Consider the following 27,500-nt stretch of genomic DNA (forward strand, 5'->3'; position numbering starts at 1 on the left):
TGCCTCCTTTTTACCACATTTATCCAACAAAGTCCGAGTAGTAAACGGCTGAGGCCACCACTTGAATGTGTTTGAAAGAGAAGTTCTAGGAACGTCCCCAACTTGGTTCAACCAATCAGCCAACCAATCAACCACTCTTCGAGGAGTTCCTGAAGAACTAAATCTACCCGGGTAGTTTTTGGTGGAAACACAGGGGGAACTTTATTTACCCGGGTAAATGGGAAACTTCCTGTAAAAATTTCCTGCGGTGGAAAGGGGCCTAATGTTGCTCGATGGTAGTTTTTTAATGCGTGGAATGCGATAAAATGCCAACTGACTCATCTACCTTTATATACCTGCTATTTCAAATTTGATACACACATTTTCAAAACCGTTTTGCTATGAAATATTTTGTAATTTCACATTGTGTCCACAGATTAACTGTTCAAAAAAAAAAGTTTCTTACTCTAGCCTTTTTAAATATGCCAAATTTCTCCTCAAAAATCAGGTGTCTCTCGTTTCTTCTTTGTGGCAATCTTTGCGGGATGACAGGACAGCCCTCTAATTAGTCAATTACTGCCCTCATGTGGATTATATGCTAAATGCATGCATCTCATCTGACACGTCGGGCTTTTTTTTTTTAGGGAAAAACAAATTGCACTCAAAAACGTATGTATCACTTATGATACTTTTGGCGATATTGGGTTAATAACACGAGTCCTAACACCGGCGCTGTACAGCAACAGCCTTCTCATTGGCCGACGCACGTGCAATGCTGGCGTCGGCCTGCAGGCGGCTGTGCGGCCTCTCCTCAGCGTCTCTTCGCATCACCAAGGTGTGGAATTCATTCCACGTGCAAAAATATGGTGACACGTCAAAAATGTCTGCCTGTCTGCTGTTCCCCACTCATACGTCCACGTGAGCTTGGAGTTGTTGGCCCGTCGTCGCCGTCCTGCCTGGCCTCGTCCCCCCAGACAAGGGGAAACATTATAACCTGAAGATGAGGGGTACTTGAGCAGTTCTCCTATATTTAACCCTAGCCCGTGCTATCTTTAGCGTGTTCTTGGCGCCCCGGCCCAGTCTTGCCCGCAGTCTGCAGTTCGCCTGGTTCAGACATGACATTTTGGCCCCGGGGAGACTTTTGCAACCCCCCGGCCACCACCTACGCGACCCCTGCACGCCGACGGCGGCAGCTGTGCGTGGACGTTTTCCGCCTGCGGTCGGGCGGGTGGGCCACTCATGCGACACGGGCCTGCACCGACATGTAATAATAATAATAATAGATTTTATTTGTAAAAAGCACTTTACATTGAGCAATCCTCAAAGTGCTACAGTGTATTAAAAAATAAAAAAAATATAAAGATAATAAAAATAAATAAAAATGAAAACTACAACAGCCTAATAGCTACAAGTAGTATGCATATATCTAAAAAAATGCTTTTTTATAAAGAAGGGTTTTTAAGCCTTTTTTAAAAGCATTCACAGTCTGTGGTGCCCTCAGGTGGTCAGGGAGAGCGTTCCACAGACTGGGAGCGGCGTAGCAGAAATCCCGGTCTCCCATTGTTTGTAGCTTTGTCCTCGGAGGTTGGAGGAGGTTAGCCTGTCCGGAGCGGAGGTGTCGTGTGGAGGATTTGGGGGTGAGCAGTTCTTTGAGGTAGAGGGGTCGTATTTCCGCACTCTCATCAGATTCCTAGCAGCACTATTCTGTAAGTACTGCAGCTTCTGGATGTTCTTGCTGGGGATCCCGACAAGAAGTGCGTTGCAGTAGTCTAGCCTTGTGTCCTCTTTACCCGGTTGCCACGGAGACGGCTTCCATTAATGTCTCTCGAACCTTTCCCTGCCCTCGGCGCCCTGCATTTCTATATTTCGATATGCGCAAGTCGAATCAAAATGCTAACGCTAGCATGCCGATAGTTAGAATGCGAGAAGTACCGTGTTATATGACTCTGCGGCATACACATGCAAAATTAACTAAAAAGGGCTAGTATGCTAACTTCAGCATGCTAACTTTACCAGTTGGCAAGTGTCGCGCACCAAGTTTAATGCTAATAGGTAGCATTTGGCAATTATTAAAGTATGATCCCTGAGGTGTATGGCGGCAAAATTGGCTTAAACAATTAGCATGCCGAGCATTTGCCAAATACAAGGTTATATTACTCTGTGGTGTATGGCGGAAAAATTTGCAAAAAAAGTTAGCATGCCAATGTTAACTTGCTAGCAGTTAGCATATGTCACGTACAAAGTTATATGACTTTGAGGTGTACGGCTGCAAAATTGGCTGTGACAATTAGCATGCTAATAGTTAGCATTTGCCAAGTACAAAGTTGTATTGCTCTGAGGTGTATGGCAGCAACATTGGCTGAAAAAGTTAGCATGCTAACAGTTAGCATATGTCAATCACCAAGTTATATGACTCTAAGGTGTACAGCTGCAAAATTGGCTGTAACAATTAGCATGCTAGCAGTGAGCATTTGCCAAGTACCAAGTTATATTGCTCTGAGGTGTATGACGGAAAAATAGGCTAAAAAAAGTTAGCATGCCAATGTTCACTTGCTAGCATGCTTAACAGCATATGTCACGCACCAAAGTTATATGACTCTAAGGTGTACAGCTGCAAAATTGGCAGCATGCTAACAGTTAGCATATGTCAAGTACCAAGTTATGACTCTGGGGTGTACGGTTGCAAAATTGGCAGAAAAAATGTTAGCATGTAGTGACGCCATGCTATTAGAGTGCTAACACTGTTAATCAATCGTCAATATACCAGCGTGCAGCTTTTTAAACATTACAAGGTTGTTTTTTTTTGTGGAAATTAGATTTTGTGTTTTGTTTGTTTTCATTGTTGCTATTTTAACTGTTTTCTTTAATACATTAGCAATGTTAATTGTTTTTTGTAGCACTTTGCCTTTCTTTTCTTTTTCAACATTTTATGAGTCATTTTAAGTTTTGTAACAGCACTTTATTATCCGATTATTCGACTAATCGACTATCAAAATAGTCGTTATTTGCAGTCCTAATTTAAAGACAAATGATTGTTGTTTTTAGTAATTAGTATCAACAGTTCAGATTTTTTCTCATTGCATCATGACTTTTTTGCGCTATTTTTGTCGGTTTTTTTAAAATCATTTATTTCTAAAAGGTTCCACGGCCCAAAGAAATACATTGACCCTCAAATATTCCCCAGGCCGCACTTTGTACACCTCTGGTTTACGTATTTCACAGGGAAGCAAACACTTCGCTAGCCAAAGCTAATGTACACCCCCTTGTGTCTTGTGGAGGTGCCCTGCATGTCGCAGGAAACACTGCTTGTCTTTCACTTTGAATGCGTACTGCGTGGGAATTGGTAGCAGACTTGCGATGAGTACCTCCACCTAACACGGGGGTCAGCAACCCGCGGCTCTCATGCCACCCGAGTGGTTCCTTGGAGCATTTTTTAAAAAAATGATTGAAAATGGAAAAAGATGGGGGAAAATATTTGTTTTGTTTCAGTATGTTTTTTGTTTGAGGACAAACATGACACAAATCTTCCCAAATTATAGAAATGTTTAATATGTTTGTGTGTATGCTTCACTGATGAGAGTATTTGGTGGACATCGTTTTGTCCTACTAATTTCGGCGGTTCTTGAACTCACCATAGTGTGGACTGTGACGCAACAGTTTGTTTACATGTCAAATCTTCCACTCCTTCTTTGTCTCATTTTGTCCACCAAAAGTTTCATGCTGTGCGTGAATGCACAAAGGTGCGCTTTGTTGATGTTATTGACTTGTTGGAGTGCACGACTGCCAGCTAATCAATGCTAACATGCTATTTAGGCTAGCTTTATGTACATATTGCATCATTAAGCCTCATTTGTAGCTATATATCTAATATCCTTTACTTTTATCCTCTTTGCATATCATTTATATTTGCACGTCTCATGACACATTATCTGTATGTAATATTGGCTGCATTTCTGACTGTGTGCCATGTTGTTCCAGACCACAGCAAACATTACCTAGCTTGCCAAAGATTGTAATAAATCTTTAACTTGGACACACACATTTTATACCTTTGGCCATTCTAAGCCAGTCATTTCCAGGAGTTATCTCATCTTCTGAGTAGCCTCTGATTTACTAATGTTGTAAAAATGTGTAGAATGAATATTACATTTCAACATTTCTGTCAACGAAGATTTGCCTCAGCCTGCGACACCTAGTCATTTTGATAGTAGACTAATATAGACACTTACATCACGTGTAGCCTTCATTATAACACTTGTATAAGACTTTTAAAGTAATTTTGATAGTAGGCTATTATAGCTAATATAGACACTTGCATCATGTGTTGCCTTCATTATAACACTTATGTAATACTTTTAAAGTCATTTTGATAGTAGGCTAATATAGCTAATATAGACACTTACATCATGCGTTGTCTTCATTATAACACTTGTATAAGACTTTTAAAGTCATTTTGATAGTACGCTAATATAGACACTTGCATCATGCGTTGTCTTCATTATAACACTTGTATAAGACTTTTAAAGTCATTTTGATAGTACGCTAATATAGCTAATATAGACACTTACATCATGCGTTGTCTTCATTATAACACTTATATAAGACTTTTAAAGTAATTTAGATAGTAGGCTATTATAGCTAATATAGACACTTACATCACATGTTGTCTTCATTGTAACACTTGTGTAAGACTTTTAAAGCCATTTTGATAGTAGGTTAATATAGACACTTACATCATGCGTTGTCTTCATTATAACACTTATATAAGACTTTTAAAGTAATTTTGATAGTAGGCTATTATAGCTAATATAGACACTTACATCATGTGTTGCCTTCATTATAACACTTATATAAGACTTTTAAAGTCATTTTGATAGTAGGCTAATATAGCTAATATAGACACCTACATCATGCGTTGTCTTCATTATAACACTTATATAAGACTTTTAAAGTCATTTTGATAGTTGGCTATTATAGCTAATATAGACACTTACATCATGTGTTGCCTTCATTATAACACTTATATAAGACTTTTAAAGTCATTTTGATAGTAGGCTAATATAGCTAATATAGACACCTACATCATGCGTTGTCTTCATTATAACACTTATATAAGACTTTTAAAGTCATTTTGATAGTAGGCTATTATAGCTAATATAGACACATCACGTGTTGTCTTCATTATAACACTTATGTAAGACTTTTAAAGCCATTTTGATAGTAGGTTAATATAGACACTTACATCATGCGTTGTCTTCATTATAACACTTATATAAGACTTTTAAAGCCATTTTGATAGTAGGCTAATATAGACACTTACATCACGTGTTGCCTTCATTATAACACTTGTATAAGACTTTTAAAGTCATTTTGATAGTAGGCTATTATAGCTAATATAGACACTTACATCATGTGTTGCCTTCATTATAACACTTATATAAGACTTTTAAAGTCATTTTGATAGTAGGCTAATATAGCTAATACGGACACTTACATCATGCGTTGTCTTCATTATAACACTTATATAAGACTTTTAAAGTCATTTTGATAGTAGGCTATTATAGCTAATATAGACACTTACATCATGTGTTGCCTTCATTATAACACTTGTAAAAGACTTTTAAAGTCATTTTGATAGTAGGCTAATATAGCTAATATGGACACCTACATCATGCGTTGTCTTCATTATAACACTTATATAAGACTTTTAAAGTCATTTTGATAGTAGGCTATTATAGCTAATATAGACACATCACGTGTTGTCTTCATTATAACACTTATGTAAGACTTTTAAAGCCATTTTGATAGTAGGTTAATATAGACACTTACATCATGTGTTGCCTTCATTATAACACTTGTAAAAGACTTTTAAAGTCATTTTGATAGTAGGCTAATATAGCTAATATGGACACCTACATCATGCGTTGTCTTCATTATAACACTTATATAAGACTTTTAAAGTCATTTTGATAGTAGGCTATTATAGCTAATATAGACACATCACGTGTTGTCTTCATTATAACACTTATGTAAGACTTTTAAAGCCATTTTGATAGTAGGTTAATATAGACACTTACATCATGCGTTGTGTTCATTATAACACTTATATAAGACTTTTAAAGCCATTTTGATAGTAGGCTAATATAGACACTTACATCACGTGTTGCCTTCATTATAACACTTGTAAAAGACTTTTAAAGTCATTTTGATAGTAGGCTATTATAGCTAATATAGACACTTACATCATGTGTTGCCTTCATTATAACACTTATATAAGACTTTTAAAGTCATTTTGATAGTAGGCTAATATAGCTAATATAGACACTTACATCATGCGTTGTCTTCATTATAACACTTATATAAGACTTTTAAAGTCATTTTGATAGTAGGCTATTATAGCTAATATAGACACTTACATCATGTGTTGCCTTCATTATAACACTTGTAAAAGAATTTTAAAGTCATTTTGATAGTAGGCTAATATAGCTAATATAGACACCTACATCATGCGTTGTCTTCATTATAACACTTATATAAGACTTTTAAAGTCATTTTGATAGTAGGCTATTATAGCTAATATAGACACATCACGTGTTGTCTTCATTATAACACTTATGTAAGACTTTTAAAGCCATTTTGATAGTAGGTTAATATAGACACTTACATCATGCGTTGTCTTCATTATAACACTTATATAAGACTTTTAAAGCCATTTTGATAGTAGGCTAATATAGACACTTACATCACGTGTTGCCTTCATTATAACACTTGTATAAGACTTTTAAAGTCATTTTGATAGTAGGCTATTATAGCTAATATAGACACTTACATCATGTGTTGCCTTCATTATAACACTTATATATGGCTTTTCATTTTTTGCGGCTCCAAACAGATTATTTTTTTGTGTTTTTGGGCCAAAATGGATCCTTCAACGTTTTTGATTGCCGACCTCTGACCTAATGGAACGAGGTAAACTGCAAACGTGGCTGCACAAAACCATACGTAAGCTCAAATGAAGTCCACTTGGCGAGGAATATATTCCTGGAGATCCTAGCGATCCATCAATCACCTCGATGTGAGCCTTCAGGTCCAGTACCGAGAAGAAACCCAGCCCGTCCCGTCCCAAAATAATCAAACACACCATGGCTTTGTCTAATTGGAGTCCACGTCAAGCGTGGTCGTTAACGTTGAAGACAAGACATGTCATCTCTCGTAAGACGAGCTTCGATATTGGTCATTTTTATGGCTTACAATCTAACTTGAGCCCGTGAGTTAATTTCTGGGAAAAAGCTGCTGTGTGGAAGGAACGGCATCCGTGTTGGATATCTCGTCTGGGTGGTAAAAAAAAAAGAAAAAAGGTGCGCGATGGCAGCACGGCGTGTCCAAGAATCTATTTGGGAACGTCGGTGTTCCATCTCAAAGTTCACCGCTTCTGAGAAGGTGGCCCAGCGCCCCGCCCGCCCCGCCGTGGTAATGTCTTCCAGATGAGCAGTTGTCCTACAGTGTTCTGCGGTCTGGCTAATTCCCCCTTCCTTGACACGCAACATGGCAGCTTGGCCAGAGAGGATGTGGATTTGGATGAAGCGCTTCATTATTTGCCACTTTGTGACGGGCTCGCTAATGCCCAGAAAGGTGTTCAATTGGCAAACGAAAAGAAAAAAAACTCAGCAAGCAAGAGTGTGAATTTTTCAAGGTAGCAAAATATGACGGAGGAAAAAGACTTCCTTTCATGGCGTTTGACAGTCGCTCCTTTCAGCCTAAATAAGTCCAGCCTTCACTTTCATGTCCACACCTGCTACTAAAGTTCTAACACACCCCGTGGACCTGGCTTACCTCATATCACAGTATATTTGCTCTGGACTTTGCCTCACGCTCTTGTAAATATTCACTTTTTTTTTCTGGACAAACCAGTAGCCGCTCCTTTTTCAACGTTTTCACAGCAGCCTGGAAGTCGTGTGCAGCACTTCCTGCCTGCACAGCCATTTTTACCCCTTATCACAGTATAAGTCTTTTACATCGCTCAAGACTTTTAACCACCTTTGCAAAGTAAGGAGCAAGAGAACAATAAATGATAGGTGAACATTTTTATTTCAGCTATCAAAGCAGGAAGGAAATGTCAACACAAGCATGGAAAACACTAACAATGTCAACAAAGTAGTCAAATCACATTGAACACGCTCTTAAAATGAAGGTGCAAACATAAGAGATATGTAAGAAATGTTTAATAAAGTGTTAGAAAATAGTGTGAAAATGTAAACATAGAGAAACCTGAGAAGAAATATTTCCTGCAGGTTGTGAAGCTGTGCTCTAAAGGGTGAGCGCGACTAGTCTTTTGTTTTGTTAAAGAGTAGGGTTGGGCGATATCAATATCAACAACATCAATATATGTGGCGATAAGCACATAACCAATATTAAAAAAAATGCGTTCTTTAAAAGGTTCTTTAATTATTTTATCGACTTTTTATTCTCGGAAAAATAATTTTTCCCCTCACATTATAGTAACTTTCTTCGTGAAACTACAACTTCGTAATATTCTAATTTGAGTTTTTTTCAAAGATTTCGTTAAACTCCAACTTATTTTTTTTATTCGACTTTTTCCTCTTGGCAAAATAATTTTTTCCCTCACATTATTGTAACTTTCTTCGTAAAACTACAAGTTCGTAATATTCTAATTTTTTTTTTTTTCAAAGATTTCTTTACACTCCGACTTATTTTTTCCCCCCAACTTTTTCCTCTCGGGAAAATAATTTTTTTCTCACATTATTGTAACTTTCTTTGTAAAACTACAACTTAGTAATATTCTAAATTTAGTTTTTTTTAAAGATTTCTTTACATTACGACTTTTTTTTAATTTTTTTATGACTTTTTCCTCTCGGGAAAAACATTTCTTTCTCACATTATTGTATCTTTCTTCGTAAAACTACAACTTCGTAATATTCTAATTTGAGTTTTTTTCAAAGATTTCGTTAAACTCCAACTTATTTTTTTTATTTGACTTTTTCCTCTTGGCAAAATATTTTTTTCCCTCACATTATTGTAACTTTCTTCGTAAAACTACAACTTCGTCATATTCTAATTTTTTTTTTTTCCCAAAGATTTCTTTACAGTCCGACTTATTTTTTTTCTCCAACTTTTTATTCTCGGGGAAATAATTTTTTTCTCTCATTATTGTAACTTTCTTTGTAAAACTACAACTTAGTAATATTCTAAATTTAGTTTTTTTTAAAGATTTCTTCACATTACGACTTTTTTTTTTTTTTATATGACTTTTTCCTCTCGGGAAACACATTTCTTTCTCACATTATTGTAACTTTCTCCGTAAAACTACAACTTCGTAATATTCTAATTTGAGTTTTTTTCAAAGATTTCGTTAAATTCCAACTTTTTTTTTTTTTTCCAACTTTTTCCTCTTGGGAAAATAATTTGTTTTTCTCACATTATTGTAACTTTCTTCGTAAAACTACAACTTAGTAATATTCTAAATTGAGGTTTTTTTAAAGATTTCTTTACACTCCGACTTTTTTTTTTTTTACGACTATTCCTCTCGGGAAACACATTTCTTTCTCACATTATTGTAACTTTCTTCGTAAAACTACAACTTCGTAATATTCTAATTTGAGTTTTTTTAAAGATTTCTTTACACTCAGACTTTTTTTTTTCCTGACTTTTTCCTCTCTGCAAAATAATTTGTTTTCCTCACATTATTGTAACTTTCTTCGTAAAACTAAAACTTCGAAATATTGTAATTTGAGTTTTTTTAAATTATTTTTTTACACTATGACTTATTTTCCCCCCCGACTTTTTCCTCTCGGGAAACAAATTTTTTTCTCACATTATTGTAACTTTCTTTCTAAAACTAGCTGTGCTCTAAAGGGTGAGCGTACCTACGGTGGTGTGGTATTACCAGTCTTGCATCATTTACAGACCACAAACAAAATCCCAAAACATGCCATACTGTCCAGGAGTTTTTTCCTGTTTTATCCACAACTTCTTCATTTTGACTAAATATACCAACCCAGATAGAAGCTAGCAGTCCAAGTTGAAATGTCAACTATAACGGTAGAGATGCTCGATGTATCTTTCTTTCTGATGCTGGTATTAACACATATCCATAGTCAACAAACTTGTAAAAGATTCCCGGACGCGGTGAGTTTAGCAGGCTTGTTTGACGAGGTTGTCACATACCCAATATGATCCAGGCAAAACCTTAAAGCGATACCGATATGATCCGATAACTGATTTCATACCGATATCGGCAGATGATATCGGTCTGCTGATATTTTAGGGATTGCATTAGTGTGTGTTAGAACTAGATCAGTTTTTTTGTGTAGCGTTGCCATTTTGGGCTGCTTTTAGAATGACAGTTGTAAAGTACGTTTAAAAAAAGGACAAATATGATGATTCAGCAAAAGTGAACGGCATAAAAAGTGTCCTGGATATTCCAAAGAAAGACGCCGCTTTCAAGTGCTGCTTTATTCAATAGTTGAGTAAAAGTCACTTCCACTTTGAAGCTGAAGGTTTTCTCCCCTGGACTACAATTTGTGTTCCTTATCTAATTCCTTTTTGAAATATTCCTTCCAGGCTTCTGGCTGCTGGACCTGACGGAGCAGTTTTCCCTCCCGGAGACGGCTCCGCCCCTCTTGGTCCGTCTGCTCCAAGCCATCGAGAAGAAAGGTAGACTTCCTTTTTTTTTTTTTTTAATTTTTAAAAACGCTAAGCAGAGATAAACGTTGTCTTTGCTTGCAGGTCTGGAGAACCCGACCTTGTACAGAACTTTTACGGCGGGCGGCGGCCTCGAGATCCGACAGTTCTTTGAGTCTGGTGAGTAGTCAACATTTAGTTGTGCTATTATTACTATTGTGTGCTGCATTCAAGATCACTCGTATTTATTCACACTTTTTTCCCCCCCTAATGGATATTTCCCAGTTTTCCTGAATGCAGCATTGTTAGACGTATTACAGCAGGGGTGTCCAAACTTTTCCCACCGTGGGTCTCAAAATGAACAATCACCAGGGTTTGCCAGGGGCCACAAAAAACGTTTTAATTTTGGGGGGAAAAAAGGTACACACTCCATCCGTTGTACCAAAAATACCGAAAAACGAATAAGAAGTTATTTATACTTAAAAGTAGGCATGTTCTTAAAAACAAGTATCTGATTGTATTGCCTAAACTTGTCCCGATACAAGCAGTTTGGTCTGATAAACACACGCGGTTGGACTTTTCTTCCAGTTTTGTCAAGTCATTTACAAAAGGTAAACATGCCAGGCTATAGGCTACTCGCAGCTACACAACAGCTAAGCACACAGTAGCACACAAGCTAGATATACAGTACAGTACACACCTTCTCATTCAATTTCTTTATTTTCATGACTATTTACATTGTAGATTGTCACATCAAAACTATGAATGAACACATTTGGAGTTAAACAATGTGAAATAACTGAAAACATGTTTTATATTCTACTTTCTTCAAAATAGCCACCCTTTGCTCTGATCACTCTCGGCATTTTCTCCATGAGCGTCAAGAGGTAGTCACCTGAAATGGTTCTCACTTCACAGGTGTTCTTGAAGCTCATCGAGAGAATGCCAAGAGTGTGCACAGCAGTAATCAGAGCAAAGGGTGGCTATTTTGAAGAAACAAGAATATAAAACTTGTTTACAGTTATTTCACCTTTTTTTGTTAAGTACATAACTTCACATGTGTTCATTTATAGTTTTGATGTGACAATCTACAATGTAAATAGTCATGAAAATAAAGAAAATACTTTGAATGAGAAGGTGTGTCCAAACTTTTGACCTGTCCTGTTCTTAGTGTTAGGAAAAACACTGTTACCATTCAATTACTTTTACGCACGTTACAACACTGTTAGCGGTGCGTTTGATGTCATGCAACAGGCTACTTTTGTTGTGGTTCTATGTCTACATGACAGCGTCAGAAGCACAACGCAGGAAGTAACTTTTTACTAATGAAAGCAACAAGCCGCACCACACTCAAATGAACTCCATATTAAATAGGAAGAGGCAACATCACACAGCAAACAACACACACACTACTATGAGGGATAATGAACAACAAATCAATAATTTAGGTGACAAGATTTGACAGTACATGTACTGTAAATGTATAGCGTATTTATATTATTCACATGTGAATAATGCTGTATAATAGACTGTATTTATGTTATTCACATGTGAATAATGCTGTATAATAGACTGTATTTATGTTATTCACATGTGAATAAAGCTGTATAATAGACTGTATTAATATTATTCACACGTGAATAATGCTGTATAAAAGACTGTATTTATGTTATTCACATGTGAATAATGCTGTATAATAGACTGTATTTCTATTATTCACATGTGAATAATGCTGTATAATGGACTGTATTTATATTATTCACATGTGAATAATGCTGTATAATAGACTATATTATTTACATGTAAATAATGCTGTATAATAGACTGTATTTATATTATTCACATGTGAATAATGCTGTATAATAGACTGTATTTGTTATTCACATGTGAATAATGCTGTATAATAGGCTGTATTTATGTTATTCACATGTAAATAATGCTGTATAATAGACTGTATTTGTTATTTACATGTGAATAATGCTGTATAATAGACTGTATTTATATTTTTCACATGTGAATAATGCTGTATAATAGACTGTATTTATGTTATTCACATGTGAATATTGCTGTATAATACACTGTATTTATGTTATTCACATGTGAATAATGCTGTATAATAGTCTGTATTTATATTATTCACATGTGAATATTACTGTATAATAGACTGTATTTGTTATTCACAGGTGAATAATGCTGTATAGTAGGCTGTATTTATGTTATTCACATGTAAATAATGCTGTATAATAGACTGTATTTATATTATTCACATGTGAAAAATGCTGTATAATAGACTGTATTTATATTTTTCACATGTGAATAATGCTGTATAATATACTGTATTTATATTATTCACATGTGAATAATGCTGTATAATAGACTGTATTTATATTTTTCACATGTGAATAATGCTGTATAACATACTGTATTTATATTATTCACATGTGAATAATGCTGTATAATAGACTGTATTTATGTTATTCACATGTGAATAATGCTGTATAATAGACTGTATTTATGTTATTCACATGTGAATAATGCTGTATAATAGTCTGTATTTATATTATTCACATGTGAATAATGCTGTATAATAGACTGTATTTGTTATTCACAGGTGAATAATGCTGTATAGTAGGCTGTATTTATGTTATTCACATGTAAATAATGCTGTATAATAGACTGTATTTGTTATTCACATGTGAAAAATTCTGTATAATAGACTGTATTTATATTTTTCACATGTGAATAATGCTGTATAACAGACCTGGGCATTGTGCGGCCCGCGGGCCGCATCCGGCCCTTTGTACGTCCCTGTCCGGCCCGCGTGAGGCCAATTATAAATTACAAAATACATTTTAAAAAGCATCTATTTCGAGTGTGCAATACAACGGTGCTGCTTTTGTTTTGAAAAGCGTTATTTGTATTACTTCCGTGTGGACGTATGCTCGTGCGCGCAGCGGCAATCTCAAATTACAAAATAAATTTAAAAAAACATCTTTGTCGTGCGTGCAATACAACTGTGCTGCTTTTATTTTGAAAAGTGTTATTGTGCGTATGTCCTGTGAGGGAAGGCGCACAGCGACTAAAAAGAGAAAAGTTGATGACGAATGGCGTGTTTTCAACAAGACAAGTAAAGGTAAAGCTGTGTGCTTATTTGTGGTACACACGTTGCTGTGTTTAAAGAATATAGTGTAACGACCTGCTGAAGTAGATGTTGTCTTCTTGAGTTGCGTAAATGAGGAGTGAGGAGACGTGCGTGTGGAAGGAACGAGATATGTTGAGCTGTGTTAGTATAGCTTGCTCAATAAAAGTTTAAAAAGAGCGTCAGACTTGATGTGCACTTCTTCTGGACGCTACAATTGGTGGCAGAAGTAAAACTTTGCGCATACTGCACTGTTTGTGTGCTACGTCATCGGGAGGTACGTGCCACGTGAGGAGCTCGCCGCAAAGAGAGAGAGAGAGAGAGAGAGAGTGTTTACAGGTGCAGCCACGCTGCTTGCCACGGGGGGAATTCCGCCCTCAATGAAGACTCCCAGGTTTGATGGCAAGGCGAACTGGGAGGCATTTCATCCCACTTCTGACATCAATTGTAGCGTCCAGAAGAAGTGCACACCAAGTCTGATGCACTTTTTAAACTTTTATTGAGCATGCTATACTAACACAGCTCAACTTATCTCGTTCTTTCCAAAAGGAAAACCAATCCTCACTCCTCATTTCCGCAACAGCAACGCTTCCTCCTTCTTCGCCAATCACCTTACAGGCGTGCTACGTTCACAATGTTTTCTTATCTGGTTAAATAAAGGTTTTACAACAAAGAGGATGCAGGATAAAGTGACAGAAATTGAAATTTTTGTATTGTAATATACATCAGGAAGTGTTGTGTAAGAAAGTGTTAAAAATAAAACCATCAAAAGCCATCTGCTTTTGTATAAAGATAAGTTAGGTTAAATGAAAATATTATTATTATTATTATCTATCTTACGGTATATCAAAAATAATTTGAGCAAAATTTAATTGAAATATTGTCAGTGTGGCCCCCCAGCAGTGCTCAGGTTGCTCATGCGGCCCCCGGTAAAAATTAATTGCCCACCCCTGCTGTATAATATACTGTATTTATATATTCACATGTGAATAATGCTGTATAATAGACTGTATTTATATTATTCACGTGTGAATAATGCTGTATAATAGACTGTATTTGTTATTCACATGTGAATAATGCTGTATAATAGACTGTATTTATGTTATTCACATGTGAATAATGCTGTATAATAGACTGTATTTATATCATTCACATGTAAAAAATACCCAAGTGTTTATTGTCTATTGTGAGTGAACTGTGGTGATGAATTTCCCCCAGGGATCAATAAAGTATTTTCTATTCTATTCTTCGCTTTATTAACTAGCGCTAACACAATCAAGTCGAAAGACTCAACAGAGCTGCTGTCACTCCCAGGAAACTACCGCCGCTAAGCTAACAAACACAGTTAGGCTAAAATGCAGCTCTAAGCGCACCCTCGCTGACGTCACACCTCACTTGGCAACGGGCGTCGCCTTTTAAAGGCGCACACACACTCTGCTCTCATGAAACGTCTTTCAACTACATATGCCAGATATTTGATTTTTTCATTTAAGTAACACATGAATTACTTCCCTTAATAATTAATGACATTTATTAAAAAGTAATTCAGCTAGTAGTTCAGTTACTTTTCTGGTAACTATAATTACTTGTTGAAAGTCATTTTCCGAACACATACGTTACAATTAATTGAACAATATTGGAGTGTAAAACAGCACATTTGTCAATATAAACACGTATCAAATAAGTTGCATATTACTTACACACACACACTCTGCTCTCATGAAATGTCTTTCAACTACATATGCCAAATATTTGTAACAAATAAATGACATCCCTTAATAATTAATTATTTATTAAAGAGCAATTCAGTTAGTAGTTCAATTACTTTTCTGGGAAAGTAACGAGTAACTATAATTACTTGTTGAAAGTACACATACGTAACAATTAATTGGAACAATATTGGAGTGTAAAACAGCACATTTGTCAATATAAACACGTATCAAATAATTATTGTTGCATGTTATCGGCACATACAAAATCTCCTAGGCAGAAGCGTATTATAAAGCATCCAGTAACAAACGTGTCCGCATCATTCAACTTAATGAATTATTGTGGCCCCTCGGTGTCGCCAAGAAAACACGCTACCACTCCACTTCAACTTAAAGACAGCATACGTTTACTCCTGAGGGTTAATAATAAATAGGTTGGTGTTTTATCTCCTACTACAAATATAATACTGCTGGTATTCTATCGGATTAATATCGGTATCAGAAGTGAAATATATAAGGACATTCTGACCTAATGGGGAAACAGCTTGCATGTCAGATTTGTGTTATTACCATCAACTGCTCACACACACACACACACACACACACACACACACACACACACACACACACACACACACACACACACACACACACACACACACACACACACACACACACACACACACACACACACACACACTCTGCTCTCATGAAACGTCTTTCAACTACATATAAATGGGTTATACTTATATAGCGCTTTTCTACCTTCAAGGTACTCAAAGCGCTTTGACACTATTTCCACATTCACCCATTCACACACACATTCACACACTGATGGCGGGAGCTGCCATTCAAGGCCCTAACCATGACCCATCAGGAGCAAGGGTGAAGTGTCTTGCTCAAGGACACAACGGACGTGACGAGGTTGGTAGAAGGTGGGGATTGAACCAGGAACCCTCAGGTTGCTGGCACGGCCACTCTCCCAACTGCGCCACGCCGTCCCCATATGCCAGATATTTGATTTTTTTCATTTAAGTAACACATTAATTACTTCTCTTAATAATTAATGACATTTATTAAAGAGTAATTCAGCTAGTAGTTCAATTACTTTTCTGGGAAAGTTATGAGTAATTATAATTACTTGTTAAAAGTAATTTTCCAAACACATACATTACAATTAATTGAACAATATTGGATTGTAAAACAGCACATTTGTCAATATAAACAAGTATCAAATAATTATTGTTGCATATTACTTACACACTCTGCTCTCATGAAACGTCTTTCAAGTACATATGCCAGATATTTGTAACAAATAAATGACTTCCCTTAATAATTAATTACATTTATTAAAGAGTAATTCAGTTAGTATTTCAATTACTTTTCTGGGAAAGTAACAAGTAACTATAATTACTTGTTGAAAGTACACTTACGTAACAATTAATTGAACAATATTGGAGTGTAAAACAGCACATTTGTCAATATAAACAGGTATCAAATAATTATAGTTGCATGTTATCGGCACATACAAAATCTCCTAGGCAGAAGCGTATTATAAAGCATCCAGTAACAAACGTGTCCGCATCATTCAACTTAATGAATTATTGTGGCCCCTCGGTGTCGCCAAGAAAACACGCTACCACTCCACTTCAACTTAAAGACAGCATACGTTTACTCCTGAGGGTTAATAATAAATAGGTTGGTGTTTTATCTCCTACTACAAATATAATACTGCTAGTATTCTATCGGATTAATATCGGTATCAGAAGTGAAATATATAAGGACATTCTGACCTAATGGGGAAACAGCTTGCATGTCAGATTTGTGTTATTACCATCAACTACTCACACACACGCACACACACACACACTCTGCGTTCATGAAACGTCTTTCAATTACATATGCCAGATATTAGATTTTTTTCATTTAAGTAACACATTAATTACTTCCCTTAATAATTAATTACATTTATTAAAGAGTAATTCAGCTAGTAGTTCAATTACTTTTCTAGGAAAGTAACGAGTAACTATAATTACTTATTGAAAGTAATTTTCCAAACACATACATTACAATTAATTGAACAATATTGGAGTGTAATACAGCACATTTGTCAATATAAACAAGTATCAAATAATTATTGTTGCATATTACTTACACACTCTGCTCTCATGAAACGTCTTTCAACTACATATGCCAGATATTTGTAACAAATAAATGACTTCCCTTAATAATTAATTACATTTATTAAAGAGTAATTCAGTTAGTAGTTCAATTACTTTTCTGGGAAAGTAACAAGTAACTATAATTACTTGTTGAAAGTACACATACGTAACAATTAATTGGAACAATATTGGAGTGTAAAACAGCACATTTGTCAATATAAACAGGTATCAAATAATTATTGTTGCATATTATCGGCACATACAAAATCTCCTAGGCTGAAGCCTATTATAAAGCATCCAGTAACAAACGTGTCCGCATCATTCAACTTAATGAATTATTGTGGCCCATCTGTGTTGCCAAGAAAACACACTACCACTTCACTTCAATTTAAAGACAGCATAAGTTTATTCCAGAGGGTTGATAATAAATAGGTTGGTGTTTTATCGCCTGTCCTACTACAAAAATAATACTGCTAATATTCTATCGGATTAGTATCGGTATCGGAAGTGAAAAATATCAGGACTTTCTGACCTACTCAACTTTTATCCCTCATTTTTTGGCCGAATAAATAAGGCCATCTTGCATCCTAAATGAAAACCATGATGAAAAAGCTATTTTGTGATGATGTATTCACAACGGTCCAATAGGAGGTTTGCTGATTTGCGAAGCCCTTGTTTTGCACCTCAGACGCCCCCACGGTGGACCTGGAGCAGCTGGACCTCCCCACCCTGTGTGACGGCCTGCGCAGGTTCCTGCAGGACCTCCCCCAGCCCATCGTCCCGCCCGCTCTGTACGCGCAGATGGTGCACACGGCCAAAGGTGAGCGCGCCCGCAAGCGGAAGGTGCTGACGTGGTGAAGCCGAGCGGCGGAACATTGAGTACAAACCGCAGCGAGAGCGTCTGCACACTTTGATTTCTCTGGCTTCTGTCAAGTGTCGGACTTTTGTTCTGCCGCTCCGCACGCACGTTAAATAAACTCTCGTCTCATGTTACTGTGCAAAGTCTCGAGCGTTCTCAGGCTGTCACATGGCCAGAAACAGGATATGTGTGGTTAACTAAAACAAGCCTGAAAGGTTATCTGCAGCATCTGGCAGCAGCCAATCACCTGCCAGCGTACCTTGCGCTCTCTGCATCGCCACCGCGCCTTTTTCTTCTTCCGTCGCCTCATGTGCGCCGTGTCGTCCACAGAGGTGCAGAATCCCGAGGAGTGCGCCCGGCTGCTGCGCCGCATCACCAGCAGCACCACCCTGCCCCCCCAGTACTGGCTCACCCTGCAGTGTGTGCTCCGACACCTGGCCCACGTCTGCCAGAGCGCCTCCAAGAACCTGCTGAGCGCCAGAGCTGTGGGCGAGATCTTCAGCCCCGTCTTCTTCAGGCAGCAGAGCACCAGGTGGGCCTCGGGATCGTCGCTTTTTTGGACTTGATTTTCATTGTTTTAATGCCATCCTCTTCTTGCTGCAGCTGTGAGCCCAGCTTGGACGCTCACGTCAGGATCATCGAGGTTCTGGTGGCCAGCGAATGGACTGAAAGTCAGGCGGCTCCAGGTAGGTCTTTTTATTTTATTTTATTCTGGGCGACCGGTGCAATGGACGTCGAGTGGATCTAGCATAATAGTGTGAGAGTCCAGTCCATAGTGGATCTAACATAATAGTGTGAGAGTCCAGTCCATAGTGGATCTAATATAATAGTGTGAGAGTCCAGTCCATAGTGGATCTAACATAATAGTGTGAGAGTCCAGTCCATAGTGGATCTAATATAATAGTGTGAGAGTCCAGTCCATAGTGGATCTAACATAATAGTGTGAGAGTCCAGTCCATAGTGGATCTAACATAATAGTGTGAGAGTCCAGTCCATAGTGGATCTAACATAATAGTGTGAGAGTCCAGTCCATAGTGGATCTAACATAATAGTGTGAAAGTCCAGTCCATAGTGGATCTAACATAATAGTGTGAGAGTCCAGTCCATAGTGGATCTAACATAATAGTGTGAGAGTCCAGTCCATAGTGGATCTAACATAATAGTGTGAGAGTCCAGTCCATAGTGGATCTAACATAATAGTGAGAGTCCAGTCCATAGTGGACTCAACATAATAGTGAGAGTCCAGTCCATAGTGGATCTAACATAATAGTGTGAGAGTCCAGTCCATAGTGGATCTAGCATAATAGTGTGAGAGTCCAGTCCATAGTGGATCTAGCATAATAGTGTGAGAGTCCAGTCCATAGTGGATCTAACATAATAGTGAGAGTCCAGTCCATAGTGGATCTAACATAATAGTGAGAGTCCAGTCCATAGTGGATCTAGCATAATAGTGAGAGTCCAGTCCATAGTGGATCTAACATAATAGTGTGAGGGTCCAGTCCATAGTGGATCTAGCATAATAGTGAGAGTCCAGTCCATAGTGGATCTAGCATAATAGTGTGAGAGTCCAGTCCATAGTGGATCTAACATAATAGTGAGAGTCCAGTCCATAGTGGATCTAGCATAATAGTGTGAGAGTCCAGTCCATAGTGGATCTAGCATAATAGTGTGAGAGTCCAGTCCATAGTGGATCTAACATAATAGTGAGAGTCCAGTCCATAGTGGATCTAACATAATAGTGAGAGTCCAGTCCATAGTGGATCTAGCATAATAGTGAGAGTCCAGTCCATAGTGGATCTAACATAATAGTGTGAGGGTCCAGTCCATAGTGGATCTAGCATAATAGTGAGAGTCCAGTCCATAGTGGATCTAGCATAATAGTGTGAGAGTCCAGTCCATAGTGGATCTAACATAATAGTGTGAGAGTCCAGTCCATAGTGGATCTAGCATAATAGTGAGAGTCCAGTCCATAGTGAAACTAGCATAATAGTGAGAGTCTAGTCCATAGTGGATCTAGCATAATAGTGTGAGAGTCCAGTCCATAGTGGATCTAACATAATAGTGAGAGTCTAGTCCATAGTGGATCTAGCATAATAGTGTGAGAGTCCAGTCCATAGTGGATCTAGCATAATAGTGAGAGTCCAGTCCATAGTGGATCTAACATAATAGTGAGAGTCCAGTCCATAGTGGATCTAACATAATAGTGAGAGTCCAGTCCATAGTGGATCTAGCATAATAGTGCGAGAGTCCAGTCCATAGTGGATCTAACATAATAGTGTGAGAGTCCAGTCCATAGTGGATCTAACATAATAGTGAGAGTCCAGTCCATAGTGGATCTAACATAATAGTGAGAGTCCAGTCCATAGTGGATCTAACATAATAGTGAGAGTCCAGTCCATAGTGGATCTAGCATAATAGTGAGAGTCCATTCCATAGTGGGGCCAGCAGGAGACCATCCCGAGCGGAGACAGGTCTGCAAAATGTTATAAGAAAAAAATATTTTTCTTCCACCGAAAAGCTGTCGATATATACGTTGCGAAATGAGTCATTTACACGGTATTCACATACCACGGCAGTAAAACGGCTGATCAAACAAAACAGAAGTCATGGTCATGGACCCACTAGCTGCGCGAGCTAGCTCTCCAGTCAGCTAAACAGACTCAATAACTCCACCTGACTAAAGAATGTTATATTTTATAATATAACACAAGACACTCGTAAACGTGTTAGCATATTAGCTCATGCTAACGACGCACTAATACGCATGAAAACACTCCTACAGACGTCACAAGTTTGAATTGTTGTAGTTAAGTTGTAAAACTTACAAACGTTGCTTGGAGTGACGAATGAAGAATCCATACAGTAAAAAAATGGCATGAATTTTACCATACAAATTTTTTTTTGGTAAAAACAATGTTATGGTAAAATGCAGGTTTTTTTGTTTTTTTTTACAGTAAAATCTCAATTTTATTGGCAGGATAATAAAAACTATCTAATCAAATGCACAGATAATTATATACTGGATATAAGTTGTGTCAAAAAATGTTCTCCGAATGACTCGCAATTCTTATTTGTAACGATTCTTAAATCGTTTAAAAAAAATAAAAACTCTGTTTAAAAATATGTATATATATATATATATATATATATATATATATATATATATATATATATATATATATATATATATATATATATATATATATATATATATATATATTTTTTTTACCTGTCCTGTCCAGCCACTCATATAGAAGATGTAGATGATCTATAGCTGCTGTACACATTTACTTCTCTTGTTGCCTTATTTGTATTTGACTTTATTAAATGTTTGGCTGGATTGTTATTAAACAAAACCAGTTTTCTTGTAAGTAATATATACATTTATCCCAGCTGTTTATCTATTTTATAGAGGAATGTAGTTAATCAAAGTACTGGCAGCCAATGTTATCAAAACAAGTATTGATTTTAAATTGAGAATTGTTTTGAATCAGTAATCTATTCTGCATTGAATCGTTAGCCCCAAGAATTGAAAGATTCACATTCATAAATACATATGTATATGTATTCATACATACATTGATATTCATACTACTTACAACCTACTGTATGTATATGTATTTATACATACATTGATATTCATACTACTTACAATCTACTGTATGTATATGTATTTATACATACATTGATATTCATACTACTTACAACCTACTGTATGTATATGTATTTATACATACATTGATATTCTACTTTATTCACTATTACAACCTACTGTATGTATATGTATTTATATATACATTGATATCCATACTTTATTCACTATTACAACCTACTGTATGTATATGTATTTATACATACATATTCATACTTTATTCACTATTACAACCTACTGCATGTATATGTATTTATACATACATACATATTCATAATGTATTCACTATTACAACCTACTGCATGTATATGTATTTATACATACATTGATATTCATACTTTATTCACTATTACAACCTACTGCATGTATATGTATTTATACATACATTGATATTCATACTTTATTCACTAGTCAACTGGAGCGAACACACACACACACACACACACACACACACACACACACACACACACACACACACACACACACACACACACACACATACACATTCTCCTTCCAGTCTGGTACTTTATGACACCATTAAAGCAGAACAAATAATCTATCTCTTCTAGCAGAAGCAAGGCCAATTCTGAGGCCTTCTATTCTGCTTAAATGTGAAAAGTATTCCTGCAACATGTTGCTGTGTGTGGGTGTTAGGATGATGTTCTGCTTTTTGTCCTTTTGTCTGTGCCTGCTGCACTCATGTACACATGTGCACTCATGTCAAATATGTTATTGTCCCGGGCATCTGACTGTTGTTGCATCTTTAATGTGTCATGTCCTTTAATTAGTTTTATATGTGTTGCCTTCTTCTTTGTGGACTTTTGGAGCTCGTACTGCGACCACGTGGCTTTGATATGTGTCTAAAGCAGACCTGGGCAAATTAAGGCCCAGGTTAAGCTTTTCAATCTGGCCCGCCGGACATTCCCAAATCATTTTTTTAGCTGTTTAAGATGTAAAGTGTAGCTGCCATTATGATGTGCAGTCATGTTTTCTAATGACCGCAAGTCTTCAACTATACTAAGTCTAAGTCTCTCAATGGTTGCAATCTGCACTTTTCCATGATATACTAGTTACTATTGTCATGTAATTAATTACTATGGTCATCTAATGAGTCACTATGGTCATCTAATGAGTTGCTATGGTCATCTAATGAGTTACTATGGTCATCTAATGAGTCACTATGGTCATCTAATGAGTTACTATGGTCATCTAATGAGTTACTATGGTCATCTAATGAGTTACTATGGTCATCTAATGAGTCACTATGGTCATCTAATGAGTTGCTATGGTCATGTAATTAATTACTATGGTCATCTAATGAGTCACTAAGGTCATCTAATGAGTTACTATGGTCATCTAATGAGTCACTATGGTCATCTAATGAGTTACTATGGTCATCTAATGAGTTACTATGGTCATGTAATTAATTATTATGGTCATCTAATGAGTCACTATGGTCATCTAATGAGTTACTATGGTCATCTAATGAGTTGCTATGGTCATCTAATGAGTTACTATGGTCATCTAATGAGTTACTATGGTCATCTAATGAGTTACTATGGTCATGTAATTAATTATTATGGTCATCTAATGAGTCACTATGGTCATCTAATGAGTTACTATGGTCATCTAATGAGTCACTATGGTCATCTAATGAGTCACTATGGTCATCTAATGAGTTGCTATGGTCATGTAATTAATTACTATGGTCATCTAAAGAGTCACTATGGTCATCTAATGAGTTACTATGGTCATCTAATGAGTTACTATGGTCATGTAATTAATTATTATGGTCATCTAATGAGTCACTATGGTCATCTAATGAGTTGCTATGGTCATCTAATGAGTTACTATGGTCATCTAATGAGTTACTATGGTCATCTAATGAGTTGCTATGGTCTTCTAATGAGTTACTATGGTCATCTAATGAGTTGCTATGGTCATCTAATGAGTTACTATGGTCATCTAATGAGTTACTATGGTCATCTAATGAGTTGCTATGGTCATCTAATGAGTTACTATGGTCATCTAATGAGTTACTATGGTCATCTAATGAGTTGCTATGGTCATCTAATGAGTCACTATGGTCATCTAATGAGTTACTATGGTCATCTAATGAGTTGCTTTGGTCTTCTAATGAGTTACTATGGTCATCTAATGAGTTACTATGGTCATCTAATGAGTTACTATGGTCATCTAATGAGTTGCTATGGTCATCTAATGAGTTACTATGGTCATCTAATGAGTTACTATGGTCATCTAATGAGTTACTATGGTCATGTAATTAATTATTATGGTCATCTAATGAGTCACTATGGTCATCTAATGAGTCACTATGGTCATCTAATGAGTTGCTATGGTCATCTAATGAGTTGCTATGGTCATCTAATGAGTTACTATGGTCATCTAGTGAGTTACTATGGTCATCTAATGAGTTGCTATGGTCATGTAATTAATTACTATGGTCATCTAATGAGTCACTATGGTCATCTAATGAGTTACTATGGTCATCTAATGAGTTACTATGGTCATCTAATGAGTTACTATGGTCATGTAATTAATTACTATGGTCATCTAATGAGTCACTATGGTCATCTAATGAGTTACTATGGTCATCTAATGAGTTACTATGGTCATCTAATGAGTTACTATGGTCATCTAATTATTTACTATGGTCATGTAATTATTTACTATGGTCATCTGATGAGTTACTATGGTCATCTAATGAGTTACTATGGTCATCTAATGAGTTACTATGGTCATCTAATGAGTTACTATGGTCATCTAATGAGTTACTATGGTCATCTAATGAGTTGCTATGGTCATCTAATGAGTTACTATGGTCATCTAATGAGTTACTATGGTCATCTAATGAGTTGCTATGGTCATCTAATGAGTCACTATGGTCATCTAATGAGTTACTATGGTCATCTAATGAGTTGCTATGGTCATCTAATGAGTTACTATGGTCATCTAATGAGTTACTATGGTCATCTAATGAGTTGCTATGGTCATCTAATGAGTTACTATGGTCATCTAATGAGTTACTATGGTCATCTAATGAGTTACTATGGTCATGTAATTAATTATTATGGTCATCTAATGAGTCACTATGGTCATCTAATGAGTCACTATGGTCATCTAATGAGTTGCTATGGTCATCTAATGAGTTGCTATGGTCATCTAATGAGTTACTATGGTCATCTAGTGAGTTACTATGGTCATCTAATGAGTTGCTATGGTCATGTAATTAATTACTATGGTCATCTAATGAGTCACTATGGTCATCTAATGAGTTACTATGGTCATCTAATGAGTTACTATGGTCATCTAATGAGTTACTATGGTCATGTAATTAATTACTATGGTCATCTAATGAGTCACTATGGTCATCTAATGAGTTACTATGGTCATCTAATGAGTTACTATGGTCATCTAATGAGTTACTATGGTCATCTAATTATTTACTATGGTCATGTAATTATTTACTATGGTCATCTGATGAGTTACTATGGTCATCTAATGAGTTACTATGGTCATCTAATGAGTTACTATGGTCATCTAATGAGTTACTATGGTCATCTAATGAGTTACTATGGTCATGTAATTATATACTTTGGTCATGTAGTTAGTTACTATGGTCATCTAATGAGTTACTATGGTCATGTAATTAATTACTATGGTCATCTAAGTCACAGCAGCTCAGACGAGGTACCAAGCAGTGTGGGCGGGGAGCGATTCCACAGAGTGTGCAATGTGGGTGTCAGGGACAGACGTGGTTGTAAAGCTGTAAAGTTGTAAAGCTTAGTGATACATCACATATATCAGATTGTAGGTGGGTTTATTTTGTTTACCCTTTGCGTTCATATTTGGCTGTTTGTTGCTTTTTCGCTTGATTGTAAAATATGTGGATGGAGAGGGGGTGTGACGGTCATATGTGGTCAATATTCAGTGTTTTATCCTTCATAGTTAATATTGTAAATCCCACATTCTTTATTGTCGTGTACATTCTGGGTGTCTCATTCATCCATTCGGTTTTTTAAGGCGCTCTGTCATAAAGTTTTTAGCCTTCAATCAGACATTATTGTGAGGTTTTGTATTAGTGTTCCTAAAAATCAGATAAACCGGCCCCCGGACACATTTTTTTTTCTATAAATAAATAAAAGAAGACGGAACAGCACTTGTACTTCTGGTCCAAAGCTTTAAACGGCAGGAAACAGCTAGCTCAATAAGACTCAATCAGTCCACGGTGACATTGTGGGGAATTTACCAAATGGAAACGGTACAAAAAGAATGTCGTTGTAAGTAGAGATGTCCGATAATATCGGACTGCCGATATCATCGTCCGATAAATGCTTTAAAATGTGATATCGGAAATTATCGGTATCTGTTTCAAAAAGTAAAATGTATGACTTTTTAAAAGGCCGCTGTGTACACGGACGTAGGGAGAAGTACAGAGCGCTAATAAACCTTAAAGGCACTGCCCAGTCACATAATATCTACGGCTTTTCACACACACAAGTGAATGCAAGTCATACTTGGTCAACAGCCATACAGGTCACACTGAGGGTAGCCGTATAAACAACTTTAACACTGTTACAAATATGCGCCACACTGTGAACCCACACCAAACAAGAATGACAAACACATTTCGGGAGAACATCCGCACCGTAACACAACAGAACAAATACCCAGAACCCCTTGCAGCACTACAACAACTCATTTTTGTCTTTACAAACCTTACAAAATGTCATTTTTCTAGTAAAACCCACAAAGATTCATTATTCCAGGCATTTGTAAGAGTAATGTTTCAATATGTTTTTATTGCTTTTTTCGCATTATCTAAGAACATTGAGTCAAACACTCATTTTTGTATTTGCAAACCTTACAAAGGGTTTTTTTTAGTCGAGAGTAGATCCAGCAGAAAATAGACATAATAAACAAAGAGAGGTAGCTAACATAGAATTTAGCAATTAGCATTTCCGTGTCTTTGCACTGTTTGCATCATGGCCGTCAGCCAAGACAAATCCATAAATTAGCCGCACCGTTTAATAAGCCGCAGGGTCCAAAGCTTAGGGGGGGAAAAAGTAATTGATGGTAAATCAGTTTCAAAGTGTTTCTTCTGAAAAAAGGTAATAATATTAGTTGTGGTATTGAAGTGACGCGGAGGAAACATGAACCTTGTTTTATGACTTATTTCTTGCACTTTCTCAGCTGTCACTCATCTGCACCTGTGGAAACCTCCACACTGCTTTTTGCTCGAAACGCCTTTCAAGTCCACACCTAAAACACACACACGGGCATATTGTACATTTTTAAGTGAAAGGCTGGTGTGTGTGTGTGTGTGTGTGTGTGTGTG

General features: G+C 36.7%; 1 protein-coding gene across 1 annotated transcript in view; it reads left to right on the forward strand.

The window, feature by feature from the left end:
* Positions 1 to 27,500, forward strand: part of pik3r1 (phosphoinositide-3-kinase, regulatory subunit 1 (alpha)) — a 60,537-nt gene that overhangs the window by 21,357 nt on the left and 11,680 nt on the right. The window contains exons 3-7 of the mRNA XM_062057390.1: positions 10,561 to 10,653; positions 10,726 to 10,800; positions 18,319 to 18,450; positions 18,820 to 19,021; positions 19,093 to 19,175. Of these exons, the coding sequence (XP_061913374.1) occupies positions 10,561 to 10,653; positions 10,726 to 10,800; positions 18,319 to 18,450; positions 18,820 to 19,021; positions 19,093 to 19,175 (585 nt within the window). The remainder of the gene's footprint in view (positions 1 to 10,560; positions 10,654 to 10,725; positions 10,801 to 18,318; positions 18,451 to 18,819; positions 19,022 to 19,092; positions 19,176 to 27,500) is intronic.

Source organism: Entelurus aequoreus, linkage group LG08 (assembly GCF_033978785.1).
Source record: "Entelurus aequoreus isolate RoL-2023_Sb linkage group LG08, RoL_Eaeq_v1.1, whole genome shotgun sequence".
Classification (NCBI taxonomy): Eukaryota; Metazoa; Chordata; class Actinopteri; order Syngnathiformes; family Syngnathidae; genus Entelurus; species Entelurus aequoreus.